General features: G+C 41.2%; 1 protein-coding gene across 1 annotated transcript in view; it reads right to left on the minus strand.

The window, feature by feature from the left end:
- Positions 1–25,708, minus strand: part of LOC100344901 (coiled-coil domain-containing protein 106) — a 41,584-nt gene extending 15,876 nt beyond the window's left edge. Inside the window, 1 exon segment of the mRNA XM_008257006.3 lies at positions 25,603–25,708. Within this exon segment, the coding sequence (XP_008255228.3) occupies positions 25,603–25,708 (106 nt within the window).
- Between the last annotated feature and the right edge of the window lie 1,532 nt (positions 25,709–27,240).

A 27,240-nucleotide genomic window follows, 5' to 3' on the forward strand; every position in this document is an offset into this window, starting at 1 on the left:
GTTTTTGGTAGGTTAGGAGTGTTAGGTGTTGATGATGAGTGTCTCAGGATATAAGCCACCCTGAGGAATATCTGTATAGATCTAGTCAAGTTGCAATAAGAATCTTGGAACTTTCTAAGTTGATTTCACAAATTATATGGCTGGGTAAGGGATCAAAAACAGCCAGGATAGTTGTGAAATACCAAAACTGAGAATAACCTGAGGCTGTAGTGATTAAGATGGTGAGATAATAGCAGGGAGATAGGGATGGAGTATAGATTCACATGGTATCAGAGTACTGCCTAAATGCTGGCTAACAGGTTTCTGGAGTTTCAGCTTTTACCACAACATATTCTGTTGCCACAATATGGACTCACCTTTCTCTTAAGATAAAACAGAGTAAATTCTCTCTCTCTCATTTGGGCACTGGTGCTGGGCGAAGGCTGAAGCCAGGAGTTGGGAACTCAATCCATGTCTCACATATGGATGACAAGGATCCAGTTATCTGAGCCGTTGTCTCTGCTCCCCAGGGTCTGCATTAACAGACTGCTGGAGTTCAAGAGCTGGAGCAGGGAATCAAACCCAGGCACTCTGATGGGGATGTGGGGTTCTAACTGCTAGACCAAGCATCCATCCCATCTTTGTTTTAGGAAACACTGAAGTATTGATGAGTAATGCCGCTTCATGTTTCAAACCTACTCCCTGAAATGATTCAGAAAAAAAAAAAAAAAAAACTTAGGCACAGGAAGAGAGAGAGATTGAGAGAAAGCATGTGCAGGCATATGCATTAGAGGTTGGGAGAGAGAGTGAGAGAGAGAACTGAGAATAAGGTAAATGTGCTAAAATGTTAACAGCTGTGGAATTTGGGTAAAATATATCCAGAAGGCTACATTTTTCCCCACAACTTTTCTGTAAGTTTAAATTAATTTAAAATAAAGAATAAAAAGAATACATTGAGAACTCCTACAAACAACAAGACAGAGCATAAAAATCGGCAGGCATTGCCGGTGCAGCGTCTCACTAGGCTAATCCTCCGCCTTGCGGCGCCGGCACACCGGGTTCTAGTCCCAGTTGGGGCACCGGATTCTGTCCTGGTTGCCCCTCTTCCAGGCCAGCTCTCTGATGTGGCCAGGGAAGTGCAGTGGAGGATGGCCCAAGCACTTGGGCTCTGCACCCCATGGGAGACCAGGTTAAGTTCCTGCTCCTGCCATCGGATGAGCGCAGTGCGCCGGCTGCAGTGCGCCAGCCGCAGCGGCCATTGGAGGGTGAACCAACGGCAAAGGAAGACCTTTCTCTCTGTCTCTCTCTCTCTCACTCTCCACTCTGCCTGTCAAAAAAAAGGGGGGGGGCAGGCGTGAACTTTTCACACAAGAGGACACTGATATAGCCAATTAAGCTATGATGAAATTTATGCCACCACTGATTCTAATCAAGACCACATGGGGGCCGGGACTGTGGCCTAGCACGTAAAGCTGCTGCCTGCAATGCTCGCACCCTATATGGGCGCTGGTTGAGTCCTGGCTGCTTCACTTCCCATACAGCTCACTGCCAATGGTCTGGGAAGAACAGTGGAAGATGGTCCAAGTGTTTGGGCCCCTGCCACCCACATGGGAGACCTGGAGGAAGCTCCTGGCTCCTGGCTTTGGTCTTGCTTAGTTCCAGCCATTGCAGCCATCTGAGGAGTGAAACGAGAGGATGGAAGATCTGTCTCTTCCTCTCTAACTCTGACTTTCAAATAAATAAATAAACTTAAAAAAAAAAACCCACAATGAGATCAATGAGATACTAGTTTGTACCTATTTGATTCCCAAACTAAAAAATGTGAACAAATCAAGTATTTGAATTTGTTCTCAAATGGTCCAATGAACATTTCTGGAGACAGTATGTTTTGCTTTTGTCACTTTAAATGATATCTTGTTATTATCTCAAAATCTGATCCCACAACATCCAGCGATCACACTGTTAGGTATATATCCAAGAAAATCTCTAATACAGAGACACTTGGTAATATGTACATCATGCTTATGGAAGTAACTGTTTTAAAAAAAGATTTGTTAATTTGAATGGTGGTGTGATAGAGGGAGAGACACAGAGAAAAAGTTCTTGCATCCACTGGGTCACTCCCTAAATGGACACAATGACTGGGGCTGGGCTAGGTCAAAGGCAGAGGTCAGGAACCCCATTCATCTCTCATATGGAGACAGAGAGAGAGAGAAAGAGAGAGAGAGAGAGAGAGCGCTGACATCCATTGGTTCACTCACTGAATGCCCAAAGTCAGGGACTGGGAACTCAATCTAGGGTTCCACATTGGTGGAAACAACACAGATAATTGAGCCATCTCTGCTGCCTCTTAAGGTCTGAATTAACAGGAAGCTGGAGTCAGGAGTTGAAGGTGGGCATACTCCATATGGGTATACTCCCACATACTCCAGTGTGGGATATAAGTGTGATGTGCAGGTCTTCACTGGCATTTTTAAAAAAGATTTATTTATTTATTTGAAAGAGTTACAGAGAGGCAGGAGTGGGGTGGGAGGTGGGGGAGAGTCTTCCATCTGCTGGCTCACTCCCCAAATGGCTGCAATGGCCAGAGCTAGGCTGATCTGAAGTTAGGAGCCAGGAGCTTCCTTCAGGTCTCCCATATGGGTGCAGGGGCCCAAGTACCTGGGCCATCTTCCACTGCTTTCGCAGGCCATAGCAGAGAGCTGGATTGGAAGTAGAGCAGCCAGTACTGGAACCAGTACCCATATGGGATGCTGGCACTGCAGGAGGCAGCTTTACCTACTATGCCACAGTGCTGGCCCCTTAACTGGCATCTTAACCATTTGGCAAAATGCCCCCCTCTACAGTTTTTTAAGGTGAAAAATGTGAAATTTTATATGCACTAAAATATAAGCCCCATGATATAAATTTTTGTCTTTTTTAATATTATATCTCTGTGTTTTAAAATAGTGCCTGGTACATAGAAGGCAATCAATAAACACTCTCTACCAACAGATAATAATACTGAATGAGGGAAAACTATTTGCCAGCTTTAAAGAATAACATCGCAGTAGCATAAATCTTCCAGTGGGTGGTGCCCATGTTACATTGATTAACCCTGACAAAGTGATAATCGAATGTGTGTTTTTGATGAATGTTCCATATCTTGGGCACATTTTAGGTGGTTCTGCAGGAACTCTGTAGTAAATTTGGATTATCTTTGAAGTATATTAATTGGAACAGACCTGTAACCTTTTCAGTGTGGTATTTAGTTGTGTTGGATTAATGACTTTCTAAAAGAACATTTAACTCATTTGGTTCTTGATTAATGTCAAATGAAGCATTTTTTTCTCACTATGCAGTTCAACTAGATTGCTGGATTTATTGCATTTACTTTTGGCTAAAAAACTAAAAGTGTTCAAGAATATAAAAACCTATTTAAAATAGAATCAGGGGTAAAAATATGGTGAAGAATGTATCACGAATGCCAACTAGGGCGACACTAAGGAAAAAGAATCAAAGCGATTTTTCATACTATTTATTTACAAAGACCTAACAGTGATGTAGGTGTAGGACATTTGTCTTAAGTTTGATTTAGCATTCTTCCCTAAATTATTTACAGAAAATCCACAAGGAATCAAATCCTGATACCCAGAAGTTCTGTGCATCTGCGCACGTGGCTTATCTCTCACTCCTTCTTGCTTCGGAAAGTTTTTGTTGTGCTCACTGGAACTCAGGATGAATCATCAGCACAATTCCTGGGTCCTTCACTTCTTTCTTGAACAGTCTTTTGACTCTCTTAGCTCAATAGAAACCTGCTGCCCCTGGGCATTCTCACAGGCTGTTCTCACTCACATGCCTGTCTTAGCACCAGGCTGGGAGAGGCAGTAGCTGCCTGCCAGCCCGACAGTGCTATGCCCAATGAACCTTCCTTCCACCGCTCTAAAACCCAGCTTTGCAAAAGCCCTTGCCTTCAGACTGTTGTGCAACTCCTGTGTGCTGCCTTCATCTATTTCCACTCCTTCCTCCTCATTTTTTCAATATTTTTAGCTCCTGGCTCACTGTCAATTTTCTTCTAAAACTCCTTTGACAAGTTTGTTATTTAAGGACCAGAATAGATGAGCCTTTCAACACTGAGGGCTCTGGGTTCCTTAACCTCCTCTCCTTTAGAAATCTTGCCCTCCACCTGACCTCAGACACTCACTCCCCACAGTAGTGCATTGCCCTGTGTTTACAAATAACCGCATCCCCACCTCAACCTCAATTTTAAGCATACACTTTCTTTCCACTCACTACATCTGTTATTCCTAGCTCGCTCTTTCTGATGCCCTGTATTTACTTCCCCAACTCCACTGGACCTTCAGTCTATTGATTTGATCACTGTTTCTTCTTTCACTCTATTTTGTGGTCTCATTTTGCAGGCTTACCTGGGAGAAATTCCATGCTTTGACATTATAAGAAGCCTCTATGCATACCTCTTGCTGCCCTTGTTTGGTCTTTCATCACAGAAGCTTGAAAAACCCCAATCTTGGCTAAATTTAATCTCTGCCTACCCATGTCTGCCTCTTTGCAGCTGAACATGACTAGATAAAAACCTGCAACCATGACTACTGGCTTCATGTTAAATTTCTCAGCACTAATCTCCAGAGGATGCTTTGAGCTACCTGGAAGTACTACTTCACCTGCATAGTCTGCATAGTCTATTCATTCTCCAATTTTCTAGACAGGTTTTTAAAAAATTGTGTAATAAAAAATATTCACACTAGGCTAATCCTCCACCTTGCGGCGCCGGCACACCGGGTTCTAGTCCCGGTTGCCCCTCTTCCAGGCCAGCTCTCTGCTGTGGCCGGGGAGTGCAGTGGAGGATGGCCCAAGTGCTTGGGCCCTGCACCCCATGGGAGACCAGGAAGAAGCACCTGGCTCCTGCCATCGGATCAGCGCGGTGCGCCGGCCGCAGTGCGCCAGCCGCGGCGGCCATTGGAGGGTGAACCAGCGGCAAAGGAAGACCTTTCTCTCTGTCTCTCTCTCTCACTGTCCACTCTGCCTGTAAAAAAAAATACTGGCATGCTGGATTGAGTCCCAGGAGCTCTGCTTCCTATCCAACTTCTTTCTAATGCACCTGGGAAAGCAGTAGAATATGGTCCAAGTACTTAGACTCCTGATACCCTGTTTGGAGACCCAGATGGAGTTACAGGATCCTGGTTTTGGCCTGGTGCAGCCCCAGCCATTGGGACCATCTGGGTAGTGGATCAGCAAGTGAAAGATCTCTCTCTCCCTTCCTCTCTTTGTCATTCTGCCTTTCAAATAAACAAATATTAAAAACCAACCAACCAATCAACCAGAATCAGGGTGGGCATTTGACATAGCACTTTAAGATGCCTCTTGGGATGCTTTTGTCTCACATCAGTTTCTGGGTTCAAGTGCATGTTCTGCTTCCTAGTCTAGATTCCTTCGAATTCACATCTTAGACATCTTAGGAAGAAGCAGATAATGCCTCCTAGCATTCATGTGGGAGACAGTTTCGGTTCTGGGCTCCTGGTTTCAGCCTAGTCCATGTTGGCTGTTGCTACTATTTGAGGAGTGACTCTTCAGATGGAAGGTCTCTGTCTCTGTCTCCCTCTCTCTGACCCTCAGGGTGGGAAAACAGAGCAGTATAGGACTTAATGGAATATGTGCAACATAATTAGGGGAAACACCTCATGAAATGGTTGTTTTAATTATATACAGGCATTTATATATGCATATGTGCTGATTTGGGATGCAAAATGAAAGACTGCCCTAGACAGCTACTTCACATTTTTCTTCTCTGTCATTCAACTTCTGTCACCTGCTGCATCTCCTTTTTGTCATCTGAGGATCTTGCTTCCTATTTTATTACTAGACAAGAGAAATCAGAAAAGATTGTCTGCACTTGTTACCCTGCTAATCCCCATATTCCACTCCCCTTCCTGTTACTATCTGCATCCCTATTTTAGTCCAGTCTTGCCATTTATCCCCTGGATCCTATCACTTCTCAACTTTTCTATGGTATTAATTATGTAGTTATTAGTAATAACCTCAGACAGGTTCTTTGTAACAGATCATCAATTTTCTCCTCTCTAAAAGATTATTCTTATTCATACTAAACATTCTGCAGTAACTCCTATCTAAAAAGAAAATTCTCAAACCAAACAACTTTTGGTGATTTCTCTCTGTCAATTGTCATTTCTTTGCTCCCCTTTACAGCAAAATTCTTTTGAAGAGTTGTCTACCCTGTATGCTCTGAGGATTCTCCTCTCATTATCCTTTGTCTTTTGCCCAATGAGGCAATGACTCTCCTCTCTAAGAAGTCCTTTATCTCAAGGTTATCAGTGACCTCAGCTGTCTTAAGTCCAATGAACTTTCCAAGAGAGATCACTCCCTCCTGGAAACACTTTCCTAAGACTTAACTTCTAGCACATCAAATGCTACGTACTTGGCTTTCTTCCTACTTTGCCTTCTAATACTTTACATGTCATTCCTTGTGAATATTGAGTTGCCCATGTTGGAGCCAGAGTGTTCAAGGTCTTAATCCTTGTATCTCTTTGTTGTTGTTTATTTACACTTATTCTTTGGTTATTGTAACTTAGTCTCATGCTGTTAAGTGCAACTCATGTGCCAATGATTTTCAAATTTATAGAGCCCAGAACTTTCCTTTGAAGCTCCAACAAATAGCCTAGTTGCTTCCCCAACTTTTTCCCTTGGTGCTTAATGCACATCTCAAATTAAAGCTGAATGCTTCTTCGCCTTCTCAGTTAATGGAAACTATATTCTTCTGTTTGCTCAGGTCAAAACCTTGGCATCAGCCTTGCCTTCCTTTTTTTTTTTTTTTTTTTTTGCACAAAATATCTAGTTTATCTCACAAGTCCCATTGGCTTTATCTTCAAAAAACAATCTGAACCAGCCATGTTTTGCCGCCATCACAACTTTCAGTCATGACCAAGCCACTGTGCATGGGTTGGGAATAGGGATATAAACATGAAAAGGCATGATTGATTGAGCTCATCTAATAGTAATTATAATATAGCAAATTAACGTTTTTTAAATTATTTATTTTACTTGAAAGAGTTGCAGAGAGGCAGGGGCCAAGGTTAAGAGAGAGAGAGAGAGAGAGAGAGAGAGAGAGAAAGAGAATGAATCTTTCATCTGCTGGTTCACTCCCCAGATGGCCACAATGGCTGGGGCTGGGCTGATCTGAAGCCAGGAACCAGGAGCTTCTTCCATGTCTCCCATATGGGTGCAGGGACACAAGGACATGGGCCATCTTCTACTGCTTTCCCAGGCCACAGCAGAGATCTGGGTTGGAAGTGGAGCAGCTGGGACTTGAACCGGCTCCCATATGGGGTGCCAGCACTGCAGGTGGCAGCTTTACCTGCTATGCCACAGTGCTGGCCCCAAATTAATGTCTTAATAAAGTAATAATCTCTTTAGTTGAAACATGAGGCTGGAAAACACTTTGTAAACGAAGTGGCATTTGAACTGGGACTTGGAGGATGAGTAGAAGTTGGCCAGGTGTAATTCACACTAGTGGAAGACAGTTTTATGCCGAGAGAGTAGCATGTGCAAGGAGGGATGTAGCATGTGCAAGGAGAGCTGTAGCATGTGCAAGGAATAGCGTGGAGGGTTGACATGGCCTGGGAATCCTGAGGGATTTCACCAAGTTTCAGTCATTTTCCTCCATTAACCTTGGGTGCAATTAGTGAAACACTTGAAAGAGAATTCAGATATGTATTTCAATGTTTTCATGAAGCATGTTAAATTCACTCAAGGACCATGTTGAAGGTCCAATGTGGATCAAACGTGTTATATATTCATATCTATAATGTCTTGTCAAATGACTTCCTGAATCTGTCAAATCTAATAATCCTAATGCTTGAAGTTCTTCAAACCCTAAATCTATTGTATTAGTCAACTTTTTGTTACTATAACTTGAGGCAGGCTAAATTGACTTTTTTAAGAAAGAGGCTCATTTTGACTCACAGTTATGGAGGTAGAAGACCTGGGACTGCTCTGGTGATGATATTCCTGCTGTAAAGTCCCAAGGCAGTGCAGAGCATCACGTAGTAAAAGGCAGGAAGTGTGTATGTCTCTCTCTGTCTGTGTGGTCTCCATCTCCATCTCCTTATAACGTCTTCAGGATTCAGTTCTGTTCTGGAGGCTCCACCCTGATGACCTGACCCAATCTAATCACTTTTTAGGCTCCACCTCTAAACACCATAATTGGTTTAAGTTTCCACCCTCTCAGAACCATTAACAGAAGACTTCAGGAACAAAATTTTTGCATGTGTTGGGGAAACAAATATTCAAACCATAGCTCCTATATCTAATATAATCCATTCTATCCAAAGGCTTGGAACATGTGTTAATAAATTCAATAAGCATTTATTGAACACTTTTAATGTATAAGACATGGTATTAAGTGTTGGCAGGGATAAAAGGAGCCAAGGTTTGTGTTCTCAAGGGACCTAATGTATTTTTTTTTAAAGATTTTATTTATTTATTTGAGAGGTAATTATAGACAGAGAGAAAGGTCTTCCATCCATTGGTTCACTCTCCAAGTGGCCACAACTGCCAGAGCTGCGCCAATTTGAAGCCAGGAGCCAGGTGCCTCTTCCTGGTCTCCCACATGGGAGCAGGGGCCCAAGATCTGCTTTCCCAGGCCACAGCAGAGAGCTGGATTGGAAGAGTAGCAACCGGGACTAGAACCAGTGCCCATATAGGATGCCGACGCCACAGGTGGAGGATTAACCTACTGCACCATGGCACCAGCCCTGGGACCTAATGTATTTTATTTTATTTTATTTTATTTTATTTTATTTATTTTTTTAAAGATTTATTTTATTTATTTGAAAGGCAGACTTACAGAGAGAGAGATGGAGATAGAGGTCTTCCATCCACTGGTTCACTCCTCAAATGGCCACAACAGCCAGAGCTGCACTGATTCAAAACCAGGAGCCAGGAGCTTCTTTCAGGTCTTTCACATGGGTGCAGGGGCCCAAGGACTTGGGCCATATTCCACTGCTTTCCCAGGCCATAGCAGAGAGCTGAATCAGACAAGGAGCAGCTGGGACTAGAACCGTTGCCCATATGGGATGTCTGCACTTCAGGCCAGGGCATTAAGCCACTGTGCCACAGCGCCAACCCCCTAATGTATTTTAAAGCAGGAAATGATTGCAAAATATACCAGACTGTTGGAAAGAATATAGTGCCTTCCTTAAGGTGTCTATTTAAGAAGTATTGGAAGAGTAAATAAAGCATTAATTGCAGTTTGCAGATTTATTTGCCAGTTCACAAAATTAATCCATCAATGAGAGAGCTCAGGTGTGAAGATCCACTTTTTTCCTTCCCACCAAACCATTTCAGAAGTGTCTTTTTTATCATTCAAGGTTAGCTCTACTCTGGTCTCTTGATCACTTTGTCCTGGTTTCCTCTGGGATGTTGCTTCATCATTGACTACTCATTTGCTCATTTAGACATTGATTGGATGCGTATAAGTCAGGGACTGTGCTGCGATGAGGGAGAAATAATAAAAAAAATAAGGTCATTGTCCAGTCAGCTTTCCTTTGTCTTCCTCCTTTTTGTCTTCAGTGACTTCTTCTACCCACTCTCCAACGTACTCCCTGCTCTTCCATCTTAAAATATTTTTTCCTGTGATTATAGAACCACCAAATCATCTCTCTTACCACTTCTAATTTTGGTCTGTTTCTTTTTTTCCCTTCCCACACAGGCTTCTTTAAGGGTTGTCCTACACTCACCATCTCTTCTTCCTCACCTGCATTTCACTTACCAAATCTGTAATTTGGTGTCAGCTCCCACCATTCCACTGCCTTCTCTCTGCCAATGACAGCCCCAGTGGGGTTCATCTCACCCCATCTGTTGGTTATTTTCTTTCTATTTGCATCTTTTTTCATTACTCTCCTGCATTTTCACTCTTGGTTTCATTCTCCTTCAAATCCTTTGCCCTTTGTGTTCATGAACTGCTCCTCACCTTTCCTGCTTCCTCTGTCATCTTCCTGGAATCCTTCTTCTTCATCCCTCCTTTGTGACTCTGAGCTCTGTTCTTGGCTCTTGGCTTCTTTCCTTCTTCCTGATATCCATAAGCATTAATTTTGTGGTCTTAGATTTCCCATTCTGATTAAAAGAGCCTGGGTTTATATTAAACTGCCTGCTACATATATCTACTTCCACATCAAGCTGTCTTCTGGTAATGTTGACTCCATGTCCCCTAGACATCTGAACTCTACATGTTCAAACTGGAGCTCATTTTCTTTCCTGTTCTACCACAAACCTGCTCTTTTTCCTCTATCTCGTTACCTTTCTTTCTCCCCACCTCTCACCTGCCATCAACCACCAAGCCCTGCTGACCCTACGTATATTCATTTCCTTAATTTTTCCCCTCCTTTCTATCACTAATACCCCTGCTCTGGTTCATGCCTCTGCCAACCCTTGCTTATGTCCCTTGTAGCTTTTCAGCCTCTGCCATACTGTTTCCTGCCTCCATGCCTTTTGCTGTGCTCTTTGCCCAGAGTCCTTTCTTAAACCAGTAGACTTAGTCATCCTTCAGCCCTTCTCAAGAGTCATCATCTGAAAAAGTCATCATCTTGATGAAGTTTTTTTCAACTATGCAAAATGACTGCAATTTTAAAAATAAATTGTCTTTTGTGAGTCTTTTTTGTAATCCCAGGTGACAGTAAATTGTGTTAGGACAGGGACTGTGATTCGTTCACTTTGGTTTTTTGGGTACCTGACTCAGTGCCTTGCACACAGTAGGCTTTGCTCCTAAATGCAGCTGAGATTGTCCCACCATGTTGCAATCTACAAGCCTTAGAGCATTACAACATACTTAGCCTTTCCCACTTATTATGCAAACTCTAACTGAGCACTTCCTGCCTGTGGGCACTGTGCAAGGGTGAGTACACAGTGTTCTGAGAACTGCAAGTAGACAAATACGGCCATGGCGCATTGTGGGAGGACAAAACTGAAGCACTCCAGGCCAGATCCTGAAGGGCTGTGCACACAATGGCTTTGTTCAAAAAGAACACTCAATGGCAAAGTGAAAAAAGGTGATGGAGCACGACTGGAAGCGCAGAAGTCTTTCATGCGAGAAACTTCTTTATGGCGGGTCTACTTGCTTTGGACTAACTTATCGATAGCAGATTGTTGCTTTGTTTGCTGAATCTTACTTACTCTATAATTGTATTTTAGGAATTGTAGTCACTCATAAATTCATTCCACAGCCCTTTTTAATGATGATTAGATGCCAAATATGATGTGCACAGTCCCTTGGGGATCCTAGAGTGAAAGACACTGTCCTTGCTGTGAAAGGCCTCACAGTCTGGTTGGTGACATTGGACAAAGTAATGGACTAACGTGACTCAGTTTCAGTGCTCTGGGAGAGCTGAGCACAGGCTACTATGGAGCTTGGAAAAGGAAAGATCTCCCAGTTGGGCGTCAGAGGAAGCAGATGGGAGCGGTGATTCTGAGCTGAATTTGAATGATGTGTAAGAATTGGAATTTCAAATAAACTGAAGAACTTGCAGTCTACTCTAAAGCCAGTGGGAGCAGCTTATGTAAAGGCCCAAATGAGACAACTGAGTTTCCATGGCTGCTCTTTATGATGCAATTTGGGATAGGACCAGAGTTAAATAGAAGGTGTTAATAGCACTCCATGCTGAAGTTCAAATTTTATCTTAAGGAGGAAGTCACAGAAGGCAAAATTCTGACCCACTTTCTTTTATGAATTAATTAAAACTGGGTAATGGCTTTGCTACATATTTAAGAAATTGAAGTTTAAGCAGTAAGACAAGATAATGACAAAATCATCAGAGGTTTTGCTACAAATATTCTTTTTTAAAGATTTATTTATTTATTTGAAAATTAGAATTACAGAGAAAGAGGGAGAGACACAAAGAGGGAGACAGATAAATTCTATCCATTGGTTTACTCCCCAGATACCTCAACAGCCAGGGCTGAGCCAAGCCAAAGCCAGGAGCCAGGAGCCAGGAGCTTCATCCAGATCTCTCATGTGGGTAGCAGGAACCCAAACATCCGGGCCATCTTCTGCTGCTTTTCTTAGGCCATTACCAGGGAGCTACATTGGAAGTGGAGCAGCCAGGACACAGACCAGTGACCGTATGGGATGCCAGCATTGCAGGCGGTGGCTTTACCCACTCTGCCACAATGCCAGCCAGCTGCAAAAATTCTTGGAGAAGAAAGCTTAGTGAGTCTTTTTCTGGTCTCCAATCTGCTTCTTGGCTTGGATCTGTTTCTGGCTCACACTCAAAAACTGAATCCAAGAAATCCTACAGTTTCCCAGAGGGCCAGTAGTTCCTATAATAACTACTCTCCTGACATTTCCTGAATATGATGCATTTTCTAGTCCCACATTTACAGATTCATGTCACAATTTCCTTTAACCTGAGTCCTCAGAACACAGTACAATGTGTCTCAAGGAAAGAAAATGACTAGCATGGGAGAGAGTGTAAAGCAGTCTCTAATGTTGTCATTTCCTGGCTGCTATAACTGTCTCTCTCTCAGATTTGGCAAAGTTTTATTTTGCATTCCAGAATAACTTGAGTTACTATGCATACTGCACAATGTGCCCCTAAACAAAATAGGTATTTACCTAACAAAAGTGGCCAGTGTCGCTCCCCTTCTTCGTGGAGGAACGACACAGGACCCTGCGTTGTTCTTTCGTCTGCTCAGCCCTTCCCGGGTTTGCTGCTGGTTCTTCCTCCGTGGAAGGGCGGTTCCCCCTGCCACTTTCCCCACTTCCGCGGGGGAGCGGCACACCGCCGGCCGGCTCTCTCGGGGGCTGCAAAGGTGTTCCTTCAGATAGATGTTCCCGGTGCATGTTGTCTCTCTCCTCCTTTATAGTCCTCTTCCACCAATCCCAACTCTGCTACCCACACGCCGAGTACGCTGCTCTCCTCCAATCAGGAGCAGCTCCTGCTGCTTATTGGTTGAACTGGAGGCAGCTGTGTAGAAGCTGTTTCCTCCTCTCCCAGCGCCATATTGTGGGAGAGCAGATGCATAGAATAAGTCTTAATTCGAGTAACAGTCTAGTCTGAGTTGCTCCCCACAGCCAGAATGTGTCTGTGGCTACTTACTTCTGCCACTGGGCTGTGAGATCAATACTGTCAGAGAAAGAAGAGAGAATATGTTTAAAATTGAATTAGAACATGCTGTTTTTTACAGAGTATCACCTGTTTCCCACTTCAGGTAGATGTCTCTTCTAGCTGACCCTTGGGTCTGAGGGAAAATGCTAAACATCTTCCTTTTCCAAAGGATGAAATTTTGTTTAGATTCTTTGAGTATACTTTGGTTTCTTTTCTTTCTAGATGAAATATTGTTTTTATAACCATAGCATTCATCTGTTTATTGAATACTATTGTCTTTTACAAATGCTGTTATAAGCAACCTCAAATATAGGCTGTAATGCTGCTTAAAGAAATAATTCTGGGGCCGGCATGTTGGCATAGCAGGTAAAGCCGCCGCCTGCAGTGCCGGCATCCCATATGGGTGCCGGTTCTAGTCCCAGCTGCTCCTCTTCTGATCCAGCTTTCTGCTGTGGCCTGGGAAAGCAGTAGAAGATGGCCCAAGTCTTTGGGCCCCTGCACCTGCGTGGGAGACCCAGAAGAAGCTCCTGGCTCCTGGCTTCGGATTGGCACAGCTCCGGCTATTGGGGCCAATTGGGGAGTGAACCAGCAGATGGAAGACCTCTCTCTCTACCTCTGCCTCTCCTCTCTCTGTGTAACTCTTTAAAATAAATAAATAATTTTTTAAAGAAGCAATTATTTTTAAAGGTGAATTTTAAATACATGGTTGTGCCTTCAAATAAGTTATCACATTCTTCCTTAGTAAGTTGACTGCACTTTAGCTGATGGAAAATAATCACTAAATGAATAATATATAATTTAAAGCATTTAACAATAATAATTTCTTTCTGAATACTCTTAGATTTACAGAGAAAAATGGAGATGACAGCATCGTGTTTCCACATCTCCCTTCATTGTTTCTCATTACTAAGATGTTAGTAGTGTACACTTGTTATAATTAATGAATCAATATCGATGCATTATTATTGAAGTCCAAGGTATACTCAGATTTCCTTAATGTTTACCTGACATCCATTTTATCATGTCACACCACCCCACCACATCACATTTATTTGTCTCTTCTCTTTAGACTTTTCTTGGTGGTGACCTTATTTTAGATGACCTACAGTTTTGAGATGTACTGGTCAAGTATGCTGTAGAATGTGTGTTTATGGGAATTTGATACTTTTCTTGTGATTAATCAGGGGGTTATGTGTTTTGGGAGGAAGATCACAGAAGCCATTTTCATCGCATTATATTTGAGAATACATACTATAAACGTGACTTATTGCTGTTACGGTCAGCCTAATCACCTGGCTCAAGTAGTGTCTGCTGGGTTCCTCCACCGTAAAGTCACTCTCTCCTCTGTTCCCAGACTGTACTCTTTGGTAGTGAGTCTCTATGCACAGTCTGCACTTAAGAAATGGTAATTTATACTTTTGTTCCTTGGGGATATTTTCATAACATATTTGTAATTCCTCCACAATGGCATTTGTGCCTTCCACACCTATTGTTTGTCTTATTTATCTCTTCCCCATCTCTTTATTTATTAATTTGTTCATGTCAGCATTGATTTAATGGATAGTCTATATTTTTATTTATTTTATTACTGTTCAAATTGTGACAGCTTTGGACATTGGGAACCCTTTTAGTTGACTCCTATGTCCCATTGTCATATTTCTATCAGTGTAGATTTTTTTTTCCTTTGAGCATTTCTTATATTTCTGGCCCTATCAAATGCTCCAGATTCATTTTGTGTACAGCCCCAAACCTAGACTAAGATGTTTCTCTAAAGCTTTCTGGTTTGTTTTACTGAAAAACAGTGTTAGAAACCAAGAGCTGGGACCTCATTGTGTTACCTGAGTGTTGCGACTTCTAGGCCCTCTCAACTGGCAGAGTGAGGAAATATATGTTCATATAGTAATAGATGTTGTAGTATGAATCTACAAGTATTTCTATGTGTATCCCTATGAAGTTAAAAATGGGTTCCTATGGATGTTTCCAAATCTATTTCATTACTGGCTTATCTATAATTTCCATTTGAAAGGTAAGAAATCTGGCACCTGTCATCCACCGTTCAACTCTATTATTCATTTATATTGGTTTTAGAAATGTTAACCCATGGCAAGAATTTTCTCACTACTATGTAGTGCTTTTATGCTATTCCCTTTGCCTTTAGTTTACAGATGCCACTCATTTCCAAACATGCTTAGGTCAGTACTTTCCCCCCTACTCTCTTCACTGAAGTTCTTTCTTTTTTTAATGTCTTATTTTTAAAAAAAAACTTTATTTACTAAATATAAATTTACATAAATTTAAAAAGTACAACTTTTGGATTATAGCAATTTTTCCTCCAATAACCACCTTCCCACCCCCAAACCACCCCATCTCCTACTCCCTCTCCCATCCCATTCATCATTAAGATTAATTTTTAATTATCTTTATATACAGAAGATCAACTTAGTATATACCAAGTAAAGATTTCAACAGATTGCACCCACACAGACACACAAAGTATAAATTACTGTTTGAGTACTCGTTTTATCGTTAACTTGCTTAGTACAACACATTAAGGACAGAGCTCCTACATGGGGAGTAAGTGCACAGTGACTCCCGTTGTTGATTTAACAATTGACACTCTTATTTATGACATCAGTAATCACCCGAGGCTCTTGTCATGAGCTGCCAAGGCTATGGAAGCCTCTTGAGTTCACAAAGTCTGACCTTATTTAGACCAGGTCATAATCAAATGGAAGTTCTCTCCTCCCTTCAGAGAAAGGTACCTCCTTCTTTGATGGCCCCTCCTTTCCACCAGGATCTCACTCACAGAGTTATTTCATTAGGTCATTTTTTTGCCAGAGTGTCTTGGCTTTCCATGCCTGAAATACTCTCATGGGTTTTTTAGCCAGATCTGAGTGCCTTAAGGGCTGATTCTGAGGCCAGAGTGCTGTTTAGGGCATTTGCCATTCTATGAGTCTGCTGTGGATCCCATGTTGGATCATTCTTTCCTTTTTAATGTTATCAATTATTATTAGCAGACACTGGTCTTATTTATGTGATCCCTTTGTCACTTAATCCTACCTTTATGATCAGTTATGAACTTAAACCGATCACTTTAACTAGTAAGATGGCATTGGTACATGCCTCCTTAATGGGATTTGCAGTCCATGGCACATTTCTAACTCTACCATTAGGGGTAAGTCTGAGTGAGTGTGTGCCGAACTGTACTTCTTCTCCCTCTCTTATTCCTACTCTTATTTTTAACAGGGATCAATTTTCTCACTAAAGTTCTTTCAAGCATCTTAAATATGTTTAGTCTCTCCTGACACAGTGTGTACTCTTTCCTGGGCTCTCCCAGTTTGCTAACTGATTATTTTAAATTTGCATAAAGTTTTATCTTTAGGCTATAAAATATTATGGATTCTGACAAATGATATTGTATATCCTGCATAGTTTCAGTGTTGTAGAAAATTCCATTTTTTATCTATTCAAACATCCTGCTCTCCAACCAACTACTGGCAAGCAGTGGCCTTTTAATTGTCTCTGTAGTTCTCTCTTTTACAGAATGCCATAAAACTGAAATATTACAGTGTGTAGCCATTTTAGTCTGGCTTCCTTCACTTAGCAATATGCCATTAAGGGTCATCCATGGTTTTTATGACTTAGTCACTCACGTTTTGATTGCTGACTGATATTCATGGTATGGATTGGCTACAGTTTGTTCTCCACTTGTCTATTAAAAATATTTTTGAGCTTCCAGGTTTTGGTGTTTGTAAACAAAGCTTCTCTAATCATTCAGGTGCAAGTTTTTTGTGTGGATCCAAGTCTTCAAATTATCTGGTTAAATTTAACTTTGTTAGAAACTGTAAAGTTATCTTCCAACATGGCTGCACCAACCTGTAATTCCAACAGCAATGAATGCTAGTTTCTGCTGTTATGCATTCTTGCTGACATTTATTATGTTTTCTTTTAAAATTTTTTAGCTATTTTAATAGTTATATCTCTTTGTTTTAACTTGAAATTCCCTAAAGACTAATGAAGTTGAGTATCTTTCACATGCATATCTGTCATTTGGAGATCTATGGTGAACCACCTGTTCAGATCTTTTGCCTCCTGCTCCTTTTTAAAATTGTTGAGTCTTAAGGGTCCTTTGTATGTTTTGGATACAAGTCCCCTATCATACAGTTGTCATGTATGTGTTAAATACTTTCTCCCAGTCTGTGTCTTGCATTTTTATCTTCTTAGATTTCCTTAACACAGAAGTTTAACAACTTTTTCGGCCATGGATTGTGCTTATGGTGTTATATCCAAAAATTCATCGCTAAACTCATGGTCATTTGTCTGGGATTAACTTGGGTGCTCTGATTCAGCCCAGTGTTCTATCCACTACACCATCTGTGTCTGGACTGCAGTGGTCATTTTGCTGACCTGTGAATCCTCCTCCTCTTGGAGTATTTCTTGGTTCTGAAATGAGCAGACACATATGAGGGGAAGAAGTGAAAACTTGGGTGCAAACATGGCTGCTTTTGCCAGGGGCTAAGTCTGGAGACTGCCTCTTTTGGCATCTGGGTAGCAATTGCTATATCAGTTATCATAGTCTCAACCATGCATGAAGAATTGCTGCATTTCCCACTCATCTTTTCTACTCCTGTCTGACACTGTACCCACAAGTGTCTACCACTTCGAATGCCACTGGCCAAGTTCTTGTGTAACATTTGTATCTATGCCTGTTGGCAGAAGTTCTCATTAGAAGACCTTACTTTTGCAGAATTTTTAAACTTTTCCTTTTTGCTGATTTGATCTCTGACTAGGAGAACTTGGCAGTACAGTTTGTGATAGCAGGTATTAGCGATCCATTTATCCTGGTGCTGAGGAAACATAAATTGAAAAGACAATCCCTACCATAAATGGATTGGGATGAGAGATGAGGGGGAGAATGTTGATTTGATGACTGTGGTTTTCTGACACTGTCATTCGCACATCAGCTCCTTTAGACAGGGACCTAGAAAATATCAGCACATAATTAATGCGTAGGTAACCAATAAATGCTTGTCAAACACATGAAAGAATAAAATGAACTATAAAATTAAAGACATTTGAAAGCAAATAGAAATAGTAGTAAGAATAATAATCTCAGAATAAAAATTTCACATTGTCCCTTTTATTCTCTTTTTACCATTGACCAGAGAAAATGTTCCTGGAGACTACTGGTCAAGCCAAGTGACAAGGGATCCTGTGCACAGAGAACTGATTATGTGGATGGAATTGAATGAAGTCTGCCCCCAGCTTGAGCAAAGAGTAGTACTCTTCCTTTGTATTTAGGTTTCATAAAAATTATTATTTATAATATGTTAATGTGCATTTAATACATATTATTACACATATTACAATGATTTAAATAATATTGACTTCTTTCTCACTAAAGAAAAGAAGTTAGCAGTTACTTAAGTTTTTCGGATTATTACTTATAATATGTTAATGTGCATTAATACATATTATTACACATATTACAATGATTTAAATAATACTGACTTCTTTCTCACTAAAGAAAAGAAGTTAGCAGTTACTTAAGTTTTTCAAACTTTACACCTTTAAAAAGTAAACTAACACAATCACAGCACACTTCAAAAGCTAAATAAAGCTCAAGTTGCTTCTGTCAGAAGAACTAATAGTAAATAGATATAAATTTAAATTAAACTTGTGAAGGTTATTTCTCTGTCAAGGAGTTGAGCATGCTATTAAAAGTGTAGATATAAAGATTTGAAGGAACCATGCATTAATGTTTCATAATCATGTAATTGTCACTCTTCGAGCTTCCATGTCACAAAATATTTGCTTCTCTCCTATTTTAATAAATAACAAGACTGCTATCTAACTATTTGGATGATTACTATCAGAAATGTTAGAATTTATTAGATTTAAAATGCAGTATGACTATACAGATATAAAATTTAGTTGATAGAGTTCTCAGTTTTCTTACATTTTTAAAATAAATCAAAATATTAAAGATTAATGGAGTATTTAGGCTTGTTTCAGGAAATGTTAAAAAGAAACCGAATAAGGCCGGCGCCACGGCTCACTAGGCTAATCCTCTGCCTTGCAGCGCCAGCACACCTGGTTCTAGTCCTGGTCGGGGCACCGGATTCTGTCCCAGTTGCCCCTCTTCCAGGCCAGCTCTCTGCTGTGGCCTGGGAGTGCAGAGGAGGATGGTCCAAGTGCTTGGGCTCTGCACCCCATGGGAGACCAGGAGAAGCATCTGGCTCCTGGCTTCAGATCAGCGCAGCGCGCCGGCCGTGGCAGCCACTGGAGGGTGAACCAACAGCAAAGGAAAAAAAAAAAAAAGAAAAAAAGAAAAAAAAAGAAGAAAAGAAAAAAAAAGAAACCGAATAAAATTCTTCACAAAGATATGAGGCATTTCAAAAAGTTTGTGGAAAAGGACAAGCATTACGGTACAGCTGGTTAAGCTGCTGCCTGGAATGCAAGAGTATTTGTTGGAGTCCCAGCTACTCCACTTTGGTTCCAACTTTCTGCTAGAATGACTGGGAAGCAGCAGATGATGGCTCAAATATTTGAGTTCTTGCCACCCTCATGGGCAATCTGAATGGAGTTCCTGGCACCTGGTTTCAGTCTGTCCCAACCCCGGCTGATGTGGCCATTTGGGGAGTGAACCATAGAATGGAAGATCGATCTCTCTCCCCCACCACCACCACTTTCACTCTCTCCCCTCCAAGTCTACCTTACAAATAAATAAGTAAACATTCAATAAAAAGCTTGTGGAAAAATGCAAGAAACAGAGAAATTTCTGGTACAATTTAAAAAAATCCATGCATAGTTTTTCATAATTCACATTTTCCACAAACTTTGTGAAGACTACTTGTATGTACTGATAACAATCTTCAGAAGATTTAGTGAGAATTTTAGGTCAATCAGTTCATACCAAGTACCTTCATGTAGCTGCTATTCTGTTAATCTCAAATTCAACACATCTCAGACTAAACCGGTGGTCTTCTTGCTAGTTTCTCCCTCTGTTTTTACAGTGATGTCAATATTTTTCCCACTGCCAAAGTTGACACAACTAGCAATTAGGAAAATATGTGGGCTTTCTGATCCAGAGACAATTGGGTTTGCATGCCAGCTCTGAGATCTTTGCAGGTTGGTTAACTTCTCTGAGCCTCAGTTTCCTTATGTGTGAAAGCTGAATCATAATTCCAATCTTTCAGGTATTTCCATGAGATCAAAGTTGCTACTGGATTTAAAGCAAGCAATAAAAATACAAATATAATGAGAAATTTGGTGTAATCTTTAACTTTTGTTTGCCCCTCCCTCCCAATATCCACTCTTTGACAAAGTCCTGTAACTTCTTTCATTAGAGATATTACATAGATATCTTCTCTTATATTCTTATAGATATTAGTTTACTATATTATATTTGCATTACTGCAAATATCTCTTGGCTAGTATCTCCTATCTTCCAATCTGCAAACCATTTTTTCTTTTAATTTAGAAAGGAAATGCTGAAATCTTAAAGCACTGAATTCCATATACCCATTTCCTTGCTTTAGAGCCTTACTGATGCCCTGTTTTTTTCAGAATCGAGTCTAATCACCAGATTGACTTTCAGTTCTCTGTATGGGATGTGGTATAGTATTGTGGAAGGAACGTAGATTTTGGATTTGAATAAAAGCAAATTTCAAACTCTGAGTTAACTCTACTTGAATGCCTGGGAAGCAGCAGATGATGTTGAAAAAATAACCTAACCTCTCAGTGTCAGTTTACTCAACTATGAAATACAATCTATTTGCACAATCAAGGATTAATTCAGCAGATCTGCACTGTCAGAACCCTGTACTCTCCAAAGAAAGCTTGGCCCTTGCTCTGCTCCTAGGAGATAAAATCTAAACTCTTGGAATATCTTTCCTATAAAGAGTGATTACCTGAGGCCTTGGGCTACACCAGGTAGCTTATGCTTATAATGTGGTTTATATAGATGTCACTGCTTAGAATTTTTGCAAGAATTAAATGTGACAGTTTGTGTAAAGCCTCTGGACTGAGCATGGGGAGTTTCTTTCTTTTGCAGTGTTTATAATTCTTTCCCCTGTCTATCCAGTTTTACAGGCATCAGGGCTCCTGATTTGACCTTCTGTGATACTGGGACTGTGTTTCTCACCGACTGGACACAGTTGACAGCTGTGTGTTCTTTCAACAAAATCTGGACCAACCTGGCTTTCCATTTGGCCCAAACAAAGCCTATGTGTTGAATTCTCCTTTTCCCTAGGGACCTTCCATGGATTCTCCATTCTGGCATAATTTCTTTCTTTTCTGAATTTTTATTGCATTTTAACTGGTAATACAAGGTGTGGGCCATCTCATGCACCTTCATATTGGGCCTCTCAGTAGATTATAGAACCTTGAAAGTATGGAATGTGCTTTATTTCTCCTAGCCTGCCCCTTGGTAGATGCTCAGTACAAAAATGGTGACTTCTGGATTTGCTCGTAGCTTCACATGAGAGTACTTCAAACAGTTCATGGAAAATGAAACTAAAAGCTGTTTACTTTTGTATAAAAATGTTGAAATCCATGCACATTTTTCATAATATGCATTCTTATGAAGTTTCTGAAGCCTCCATGTGCATATATTTCAAAATTTTCAGATTTCAAAAATCTTATCTTTTAACTTCATTTGTTATAAGCTTTCTGAAGTGCCCTCCTGTTTTGTGCTCACACACTCTGAGGACTATGACAGTCTACCTTAGTTTCTTTTTGTTTTAAAGGTCTATTTATCTATTTATATCAAAGTCAGAGTTACAAACAGAGAGGGAAAGATGGAGAGAGGGAGATATACCATCCCCTGGTACCCTACCCAGATGCCATAATGGCCAGGCTGGGTCATGCCAAAGCCAGAAGCTTCATCCAGGCCTCCCACATGGGTGGCAGGGGCCCAAACACTTGGGCAATTTTGTACTTCTTTTCCTAGCCATTAGCAGGAAGCTGGATCAGAAGTGGAGCATCCGAGACATGAACTGGCACCTATATAGGATACCAGCATCTCAGGCAGCAGCTTTACCTGTTATACCAAAACACTGGCACCCTTAGCTTAGTTTCAATGCATGCCGCCCCTGTGCTGAGTTACTTAGTACTTTTAAAGTCTAGGTTCTTTTTGTCTTCCCGTGCTTCTTGGCTCTTCTGCTGTGGACCACACAGGTGTTGACAGCAACCAAGGCATCCTGTCCACCACCTGTTTTCACTCCCTTGACTCTAGAAGTCCCTGGTGTTGCACATGCATTGTCTGTGTAGAGTGGGTCTCCTGTGTGAGGCCTGCTGGGCCATTGTGGACAAGCTCATGTTGCCAAATTAATGAGGAGTGTCACTTCTCAGAGCACAACTATGCAAAATGCCTTCTGTTCTCCCAATGACTGCCTTCTAACTGGACCATGTTGAATCCCCTTCCATAGGGAAGCAGTTCCTTTAATTGCAACTTGCCTAGATTTCTATACTTTCAGAGATTTTTGGAAAAAAATTCATTTTAGTCCTAAGTAGTTTAAATTCCAATATGAATATAATTCAGAGCTATCCTCCCCTCCCACCAACAAATGGCTAAAGCCGTCATTGGTTCTCATTGGTGGGGAGGCTTCTGTGGATTTTTTGCAGCAGAGTTCTGTAACAAAGGAGCAAGGATTCCTTCCTGGGTGTGAGAACTGTGAGACTTGAACCTAGTGGCACTGCATTAAGCTCAGAAGCCCCTCTCCCTTGAACTTTAATGATCTGTAGTTGCCATTTTGAATTATTTAATAAGTTTACCTTTGAGTTAGTGTTTTATGAATGAAGTCCAATAGGATAATGGATCATGGAGATGGGAGTGGGTTGATTGGCATGTGTGGTTATCTTGTCCTCACAGTCTTGCTTACTCCCTGTGCAAGTCTCCACCACTTCTAAAAGGAAGTACCCTGCTGTCCTGGGCTCTGACCAACCTCCCTATCCTGTAGCTGCCTGCCGGCTGCTCCCACCTCTGTACAGGATCGTGTGGGAGTCAAATTATTGGTGGTGGTTGGGAAGACCCAAGTTCCACCATCTCTTGGACAAGTCTGGGGAGGGCCAAGATCAGATGGGGCAAGGAGTTGACTGATGCCCTTGAGGGTAATTCAGTGGAGGACCTCTAGTCTCCCACACCACCACTCATGCAGGCATCCAGAGAATACTTGCATAGACTTTGTAATCCCTCGGTGTAGGTTAGAGCTGAGAAAATACAGGAGAAAGAGAAACTGCCACTTCCTCCCCTACTCCCATTTTCATTTTGTGCCAGGCTGCAAGTTATGCAGCTGGTCCTGCAAGAAATTTGGCCCTGGCTTCTCTGCCCCTATAGCCACACAAAGGGAAGCTCATTCCCCTATTCCCTGGGTGGCTCTTTTGCAAGTCAGATCAGGCTCACCTACCTTCTTTTGGATGCCTACTCTATCCCTGCAATGCTCAACTGGCAGAAGTACAAGCTGCTCCACTGTTCTCTGTCTCAAGCCCGTTGTCTCCCCATGCTGTCTTCTCACTGCTGATTTTACAAGTCAAACAATGAACTTTCCAGAAGGCCTCCAACTATGCCTCTCACCTCTCAATCCTGTTATGTGGAGGGAGTAACAAGGAGGGGTGGTTGGTGCAGGCCACCTCTCAACAATCTGGTGAGAAGATAGTTGGCTGTCTCCAAGTTTTGGCAATTTTTTTTTAGCATCTCTGTTGACCTAGATTATGGGGTAATATCTTAGCTGCAAACTGGGGCAAAAGAAAAAAAATACTCCTGGAATTCTGTTCACAAAGAGTAGAAGATAGACACTGGATATTGCCAGCTTTATTATTAAAGGCATTTTAAGGAATTCATCAGGGAACTCACAGATACATCATTTGTAGGATAAATTCCACAGAAGCACATGGTAACATTAACAGCTTCCTTTTACAGCACTCTTACTACAGGTCAGATAGTATATTTCCAGATATTATAATATTCACCCACTTTTCACACACAAACACATACATACACACACACACACACACACAATAAACCCCATACATGCACTTATGCATAAACATAAGGTTCAAAGGAGTTAAGCACTTTGCTCAAAGTCATACAGCTGTTCGGTGACCTAGCTAGGAATCTGGACTCTCCAACTCTAAATCTGACTTCTAAGCATGACATAATGTGGCCAAGGACTTAGCCTGGAATTTATAACTTGCAGCATTTACTCACATATAAGGAAGACAATGGTAGCCCATTAAAGGATGTACTTCTTGGAACATAGGACTAAAAATATCACTCACAGAGTATTTCCTTTAAGCTACCAAGCTACAGTTAAAATTAAGGGTATGTAGTCCCAAGAGACTGTTTTTCCTAACCATAGGATTTTGTACACAAAGTTACTAAGAAGTGTCGAAGAAAGCTTTATTTTTTTTCTTTAAAAGTAATAAAATTCAGGAATTTCCTTAAGGAAACATAAACATTATTAGTATAGTAATGGTTTCTATAGGAAGAAATAAATCTAGGGTTTTCCTATATCAAGGTGAAGGGAGAGAGGGAGAGAGAGTGTGTACTAGCTCCAAGCTGCTGGTTCACTCCCCCGAATGCCCTCAACAGCCCAGGTTGAAAGCCAGGAGCCAGGAACTCAATCCAGGTGTCCCATGTGGGTGGCAGGAACCCAATCTGCTGAGCCATTATTGCCACTTCTCGGTGTCTGCGTTAGCAGGAGGCTAGAGTGAGGAGCCAGAGTTGGGCATTAAACCTGGCAGTCCAATGAGGGATGCAAGCACGTTAATTGTGAGGCCAAATTAGGCCCCGTCATTCTTTTTATGAGGAACTCATTCCCATGATAGCCAACCCACTCCTGCAATAATTACATTAATCCATTCATAAGGGCAGAGCCCTCAAGACCTAATCACCTCAAAAACCCCCTCCTCTTGATACTGCTACAAGAGCCATTGATTTTCAACCATAACATCCCTGGATCAGTGTTTTGAGTTATTTCTTAGAGGCTAGAATGGTTTTTTCCTGAGTCATGGTCATCTCTATTTTTCCTCTCTTGATAAATCGGGCATGCCTATAAGATGGCACAACATGTACGGTTATTAAGAGAGCACAGGCAACAGGCATACCCTGAGAACCAACTCCTGACCTTAGTTTCATTGTGACTGAACTCTTTTTTCAGCTAAACACAGCAGTCAGAGATGAGCAAAAGTGATTAACCCAAGAAGTGGAAGAGGGCATGTGGATCATAAAATAGCACTTTCCAGCAACATTCGTCTGCCCTCCATGTGTCTTGCAAGTCAACTCTAATTCAATAAAATATATTTTAATGGCAAAACCACTGCAGAATCTGTGTATTGTGGTAAAATTGGGACAAGAATAATCTGTACAATATTCTTTTATGTGTGTTTTGATTTCAAAGTAATTGTCATCCAAATCCAATTTCAGAATTGGTATTTCTGTTCAAAGAATATGAAACATGAAGGGAAGGAGTCACAGCTTGAGTTTCTGCTATGGTGCTAGATTTACCCAGCAGACTGAAGAACTGATGTTTTGCAATGTTCTTGTTTACCTGTCCCCCTAGAAAATTATGTTTGGAAATCATTGCCAAATGGGTGGTGTGGTCCTCGGTCATTTTCCGATGCAATATTGATGGTCAAAACAGAGATTCATACTCAATATTCCAAAGTTAGTAGAGCTCTGTAGGAACAAACAATATTAGTTTGTCTACTTATAATTTTACTTAGAAAATTTTTTCCATTTCAAATTCATTGTTAATTTTAAATTTCTAGCATTATGGAAATTTCAGATTTCATGATCAGAAAAAGTATTTTACAGACTACTTACCTAAAATATATATTTTTTGTAGCTTCAAACTGTGCTTTTGATTTTGTAGTGATTATGTCTCATTGATTCTCTACGGAGGCAATATACTCCTGTTCTAACATTCCTTAAATATTTTAATTAATCAATTAATTTCTGTGCTCCTGGTCTTCCCCACCCTCTCCTTATTCTATCACCTCTCAATTTTTTAGAAAATTGTTGATTTTCATTTTATTTGAAAGGTAGAGAAAGGCCTTCCATCTACTGACCCCCAATAGATGGGGCTTGGCCAGGCTGAAACCAGGAGCCAGGAACTCAATCTGGGTCTACTGTGTAGGTAGCAGGGACTAAACTATCATCTGCCTCCCCCGTGGGTACAGATTAGCAGAAAGCTGAAATCTGAAGCAGAACTGGGTATTGAACCCAAGTTCCCTGATATGTGTGTGATGTAGGCAGGTCAAGCGTGTCTTAAATGCTATGCCAAATGCTGCCCTGCCATTACTTTTTCTATACTGTTAACTTATTGCTACCACACATTTTCCCACTTGGAGTTGTTTTCTTATATTCTATTTCGAGTATTTATTACTGCTTAAAATTACTTCAAAACTCATGGGCTATAACCTCTCTCATTTCTGTAGATGGACTGAGCTGCTGTGTTTTTGGATGTTTCATTTATTTATTTTCATTTTATTGGAAAGCCAGAAGCGGACACACAAAGAGGAAGAGAGAGAGAGAGAGAAAAGAGAGAGAGAGAGAGAATGAGAATCTTTCATCTGCTGCTTCACTCTCCAAATGCCTGCAAATGCTTCACTCTCCAAATGCAGCCAGGGCTGCATCAGATGAGAGTCAGGAGCCTGGAACTCAATTGAGTTCCTACCATGTGGGTGGTAGGAGCCCAAGAACCTGAGCCATCCTTTCTTGCCTCCTACTCTGTGCGTTAGCAGTTAGCTGGATTGAAAGCAGAGTGAAAGGACTCAAACCATGTACTCCAGTATGGGATGCAGGCCTCCCAGTTGGGGTTTTAACCAAGTTGTGTCAAACTCCCACCTCTTAGCTGAATATTTTTTGCTTGGGGACTTTTATGCCATGGCAGTCAGATCACCTGAGGACTCTCCTGTGCTGGGCTGATTTGTTCTCTTGTTGGAGAGTGGACTGTGATCAAAATAATACCCAAATTTCCAAGGTTGACAAAAATCTTGTAGCTTCTGAGTGGGTCTTGTGGGAAACTTTTTTTCAGCTGGATCTAATTGATATTTGTAAACTACTTCATCCAACAACAGCACCAGCCTGTTTTCTCAGGCTTCATGGAACGTGAAGCCAGACACATAAGGATAAATACCATAT

This window comes from Oryctolagus cuniculus, chromosome 11, assembly GCF_964237555.1.
Source record: "Oryctolagus cuniculus chromosome 11, mOryCun1.1, whole genome shotgun sequence".
NCBI lineage: Eukaryota > Metazoa > Chordata > Mammalia > Lagomorpha > Leporidae > Oryctolagus > Oryctolagus cuniculus.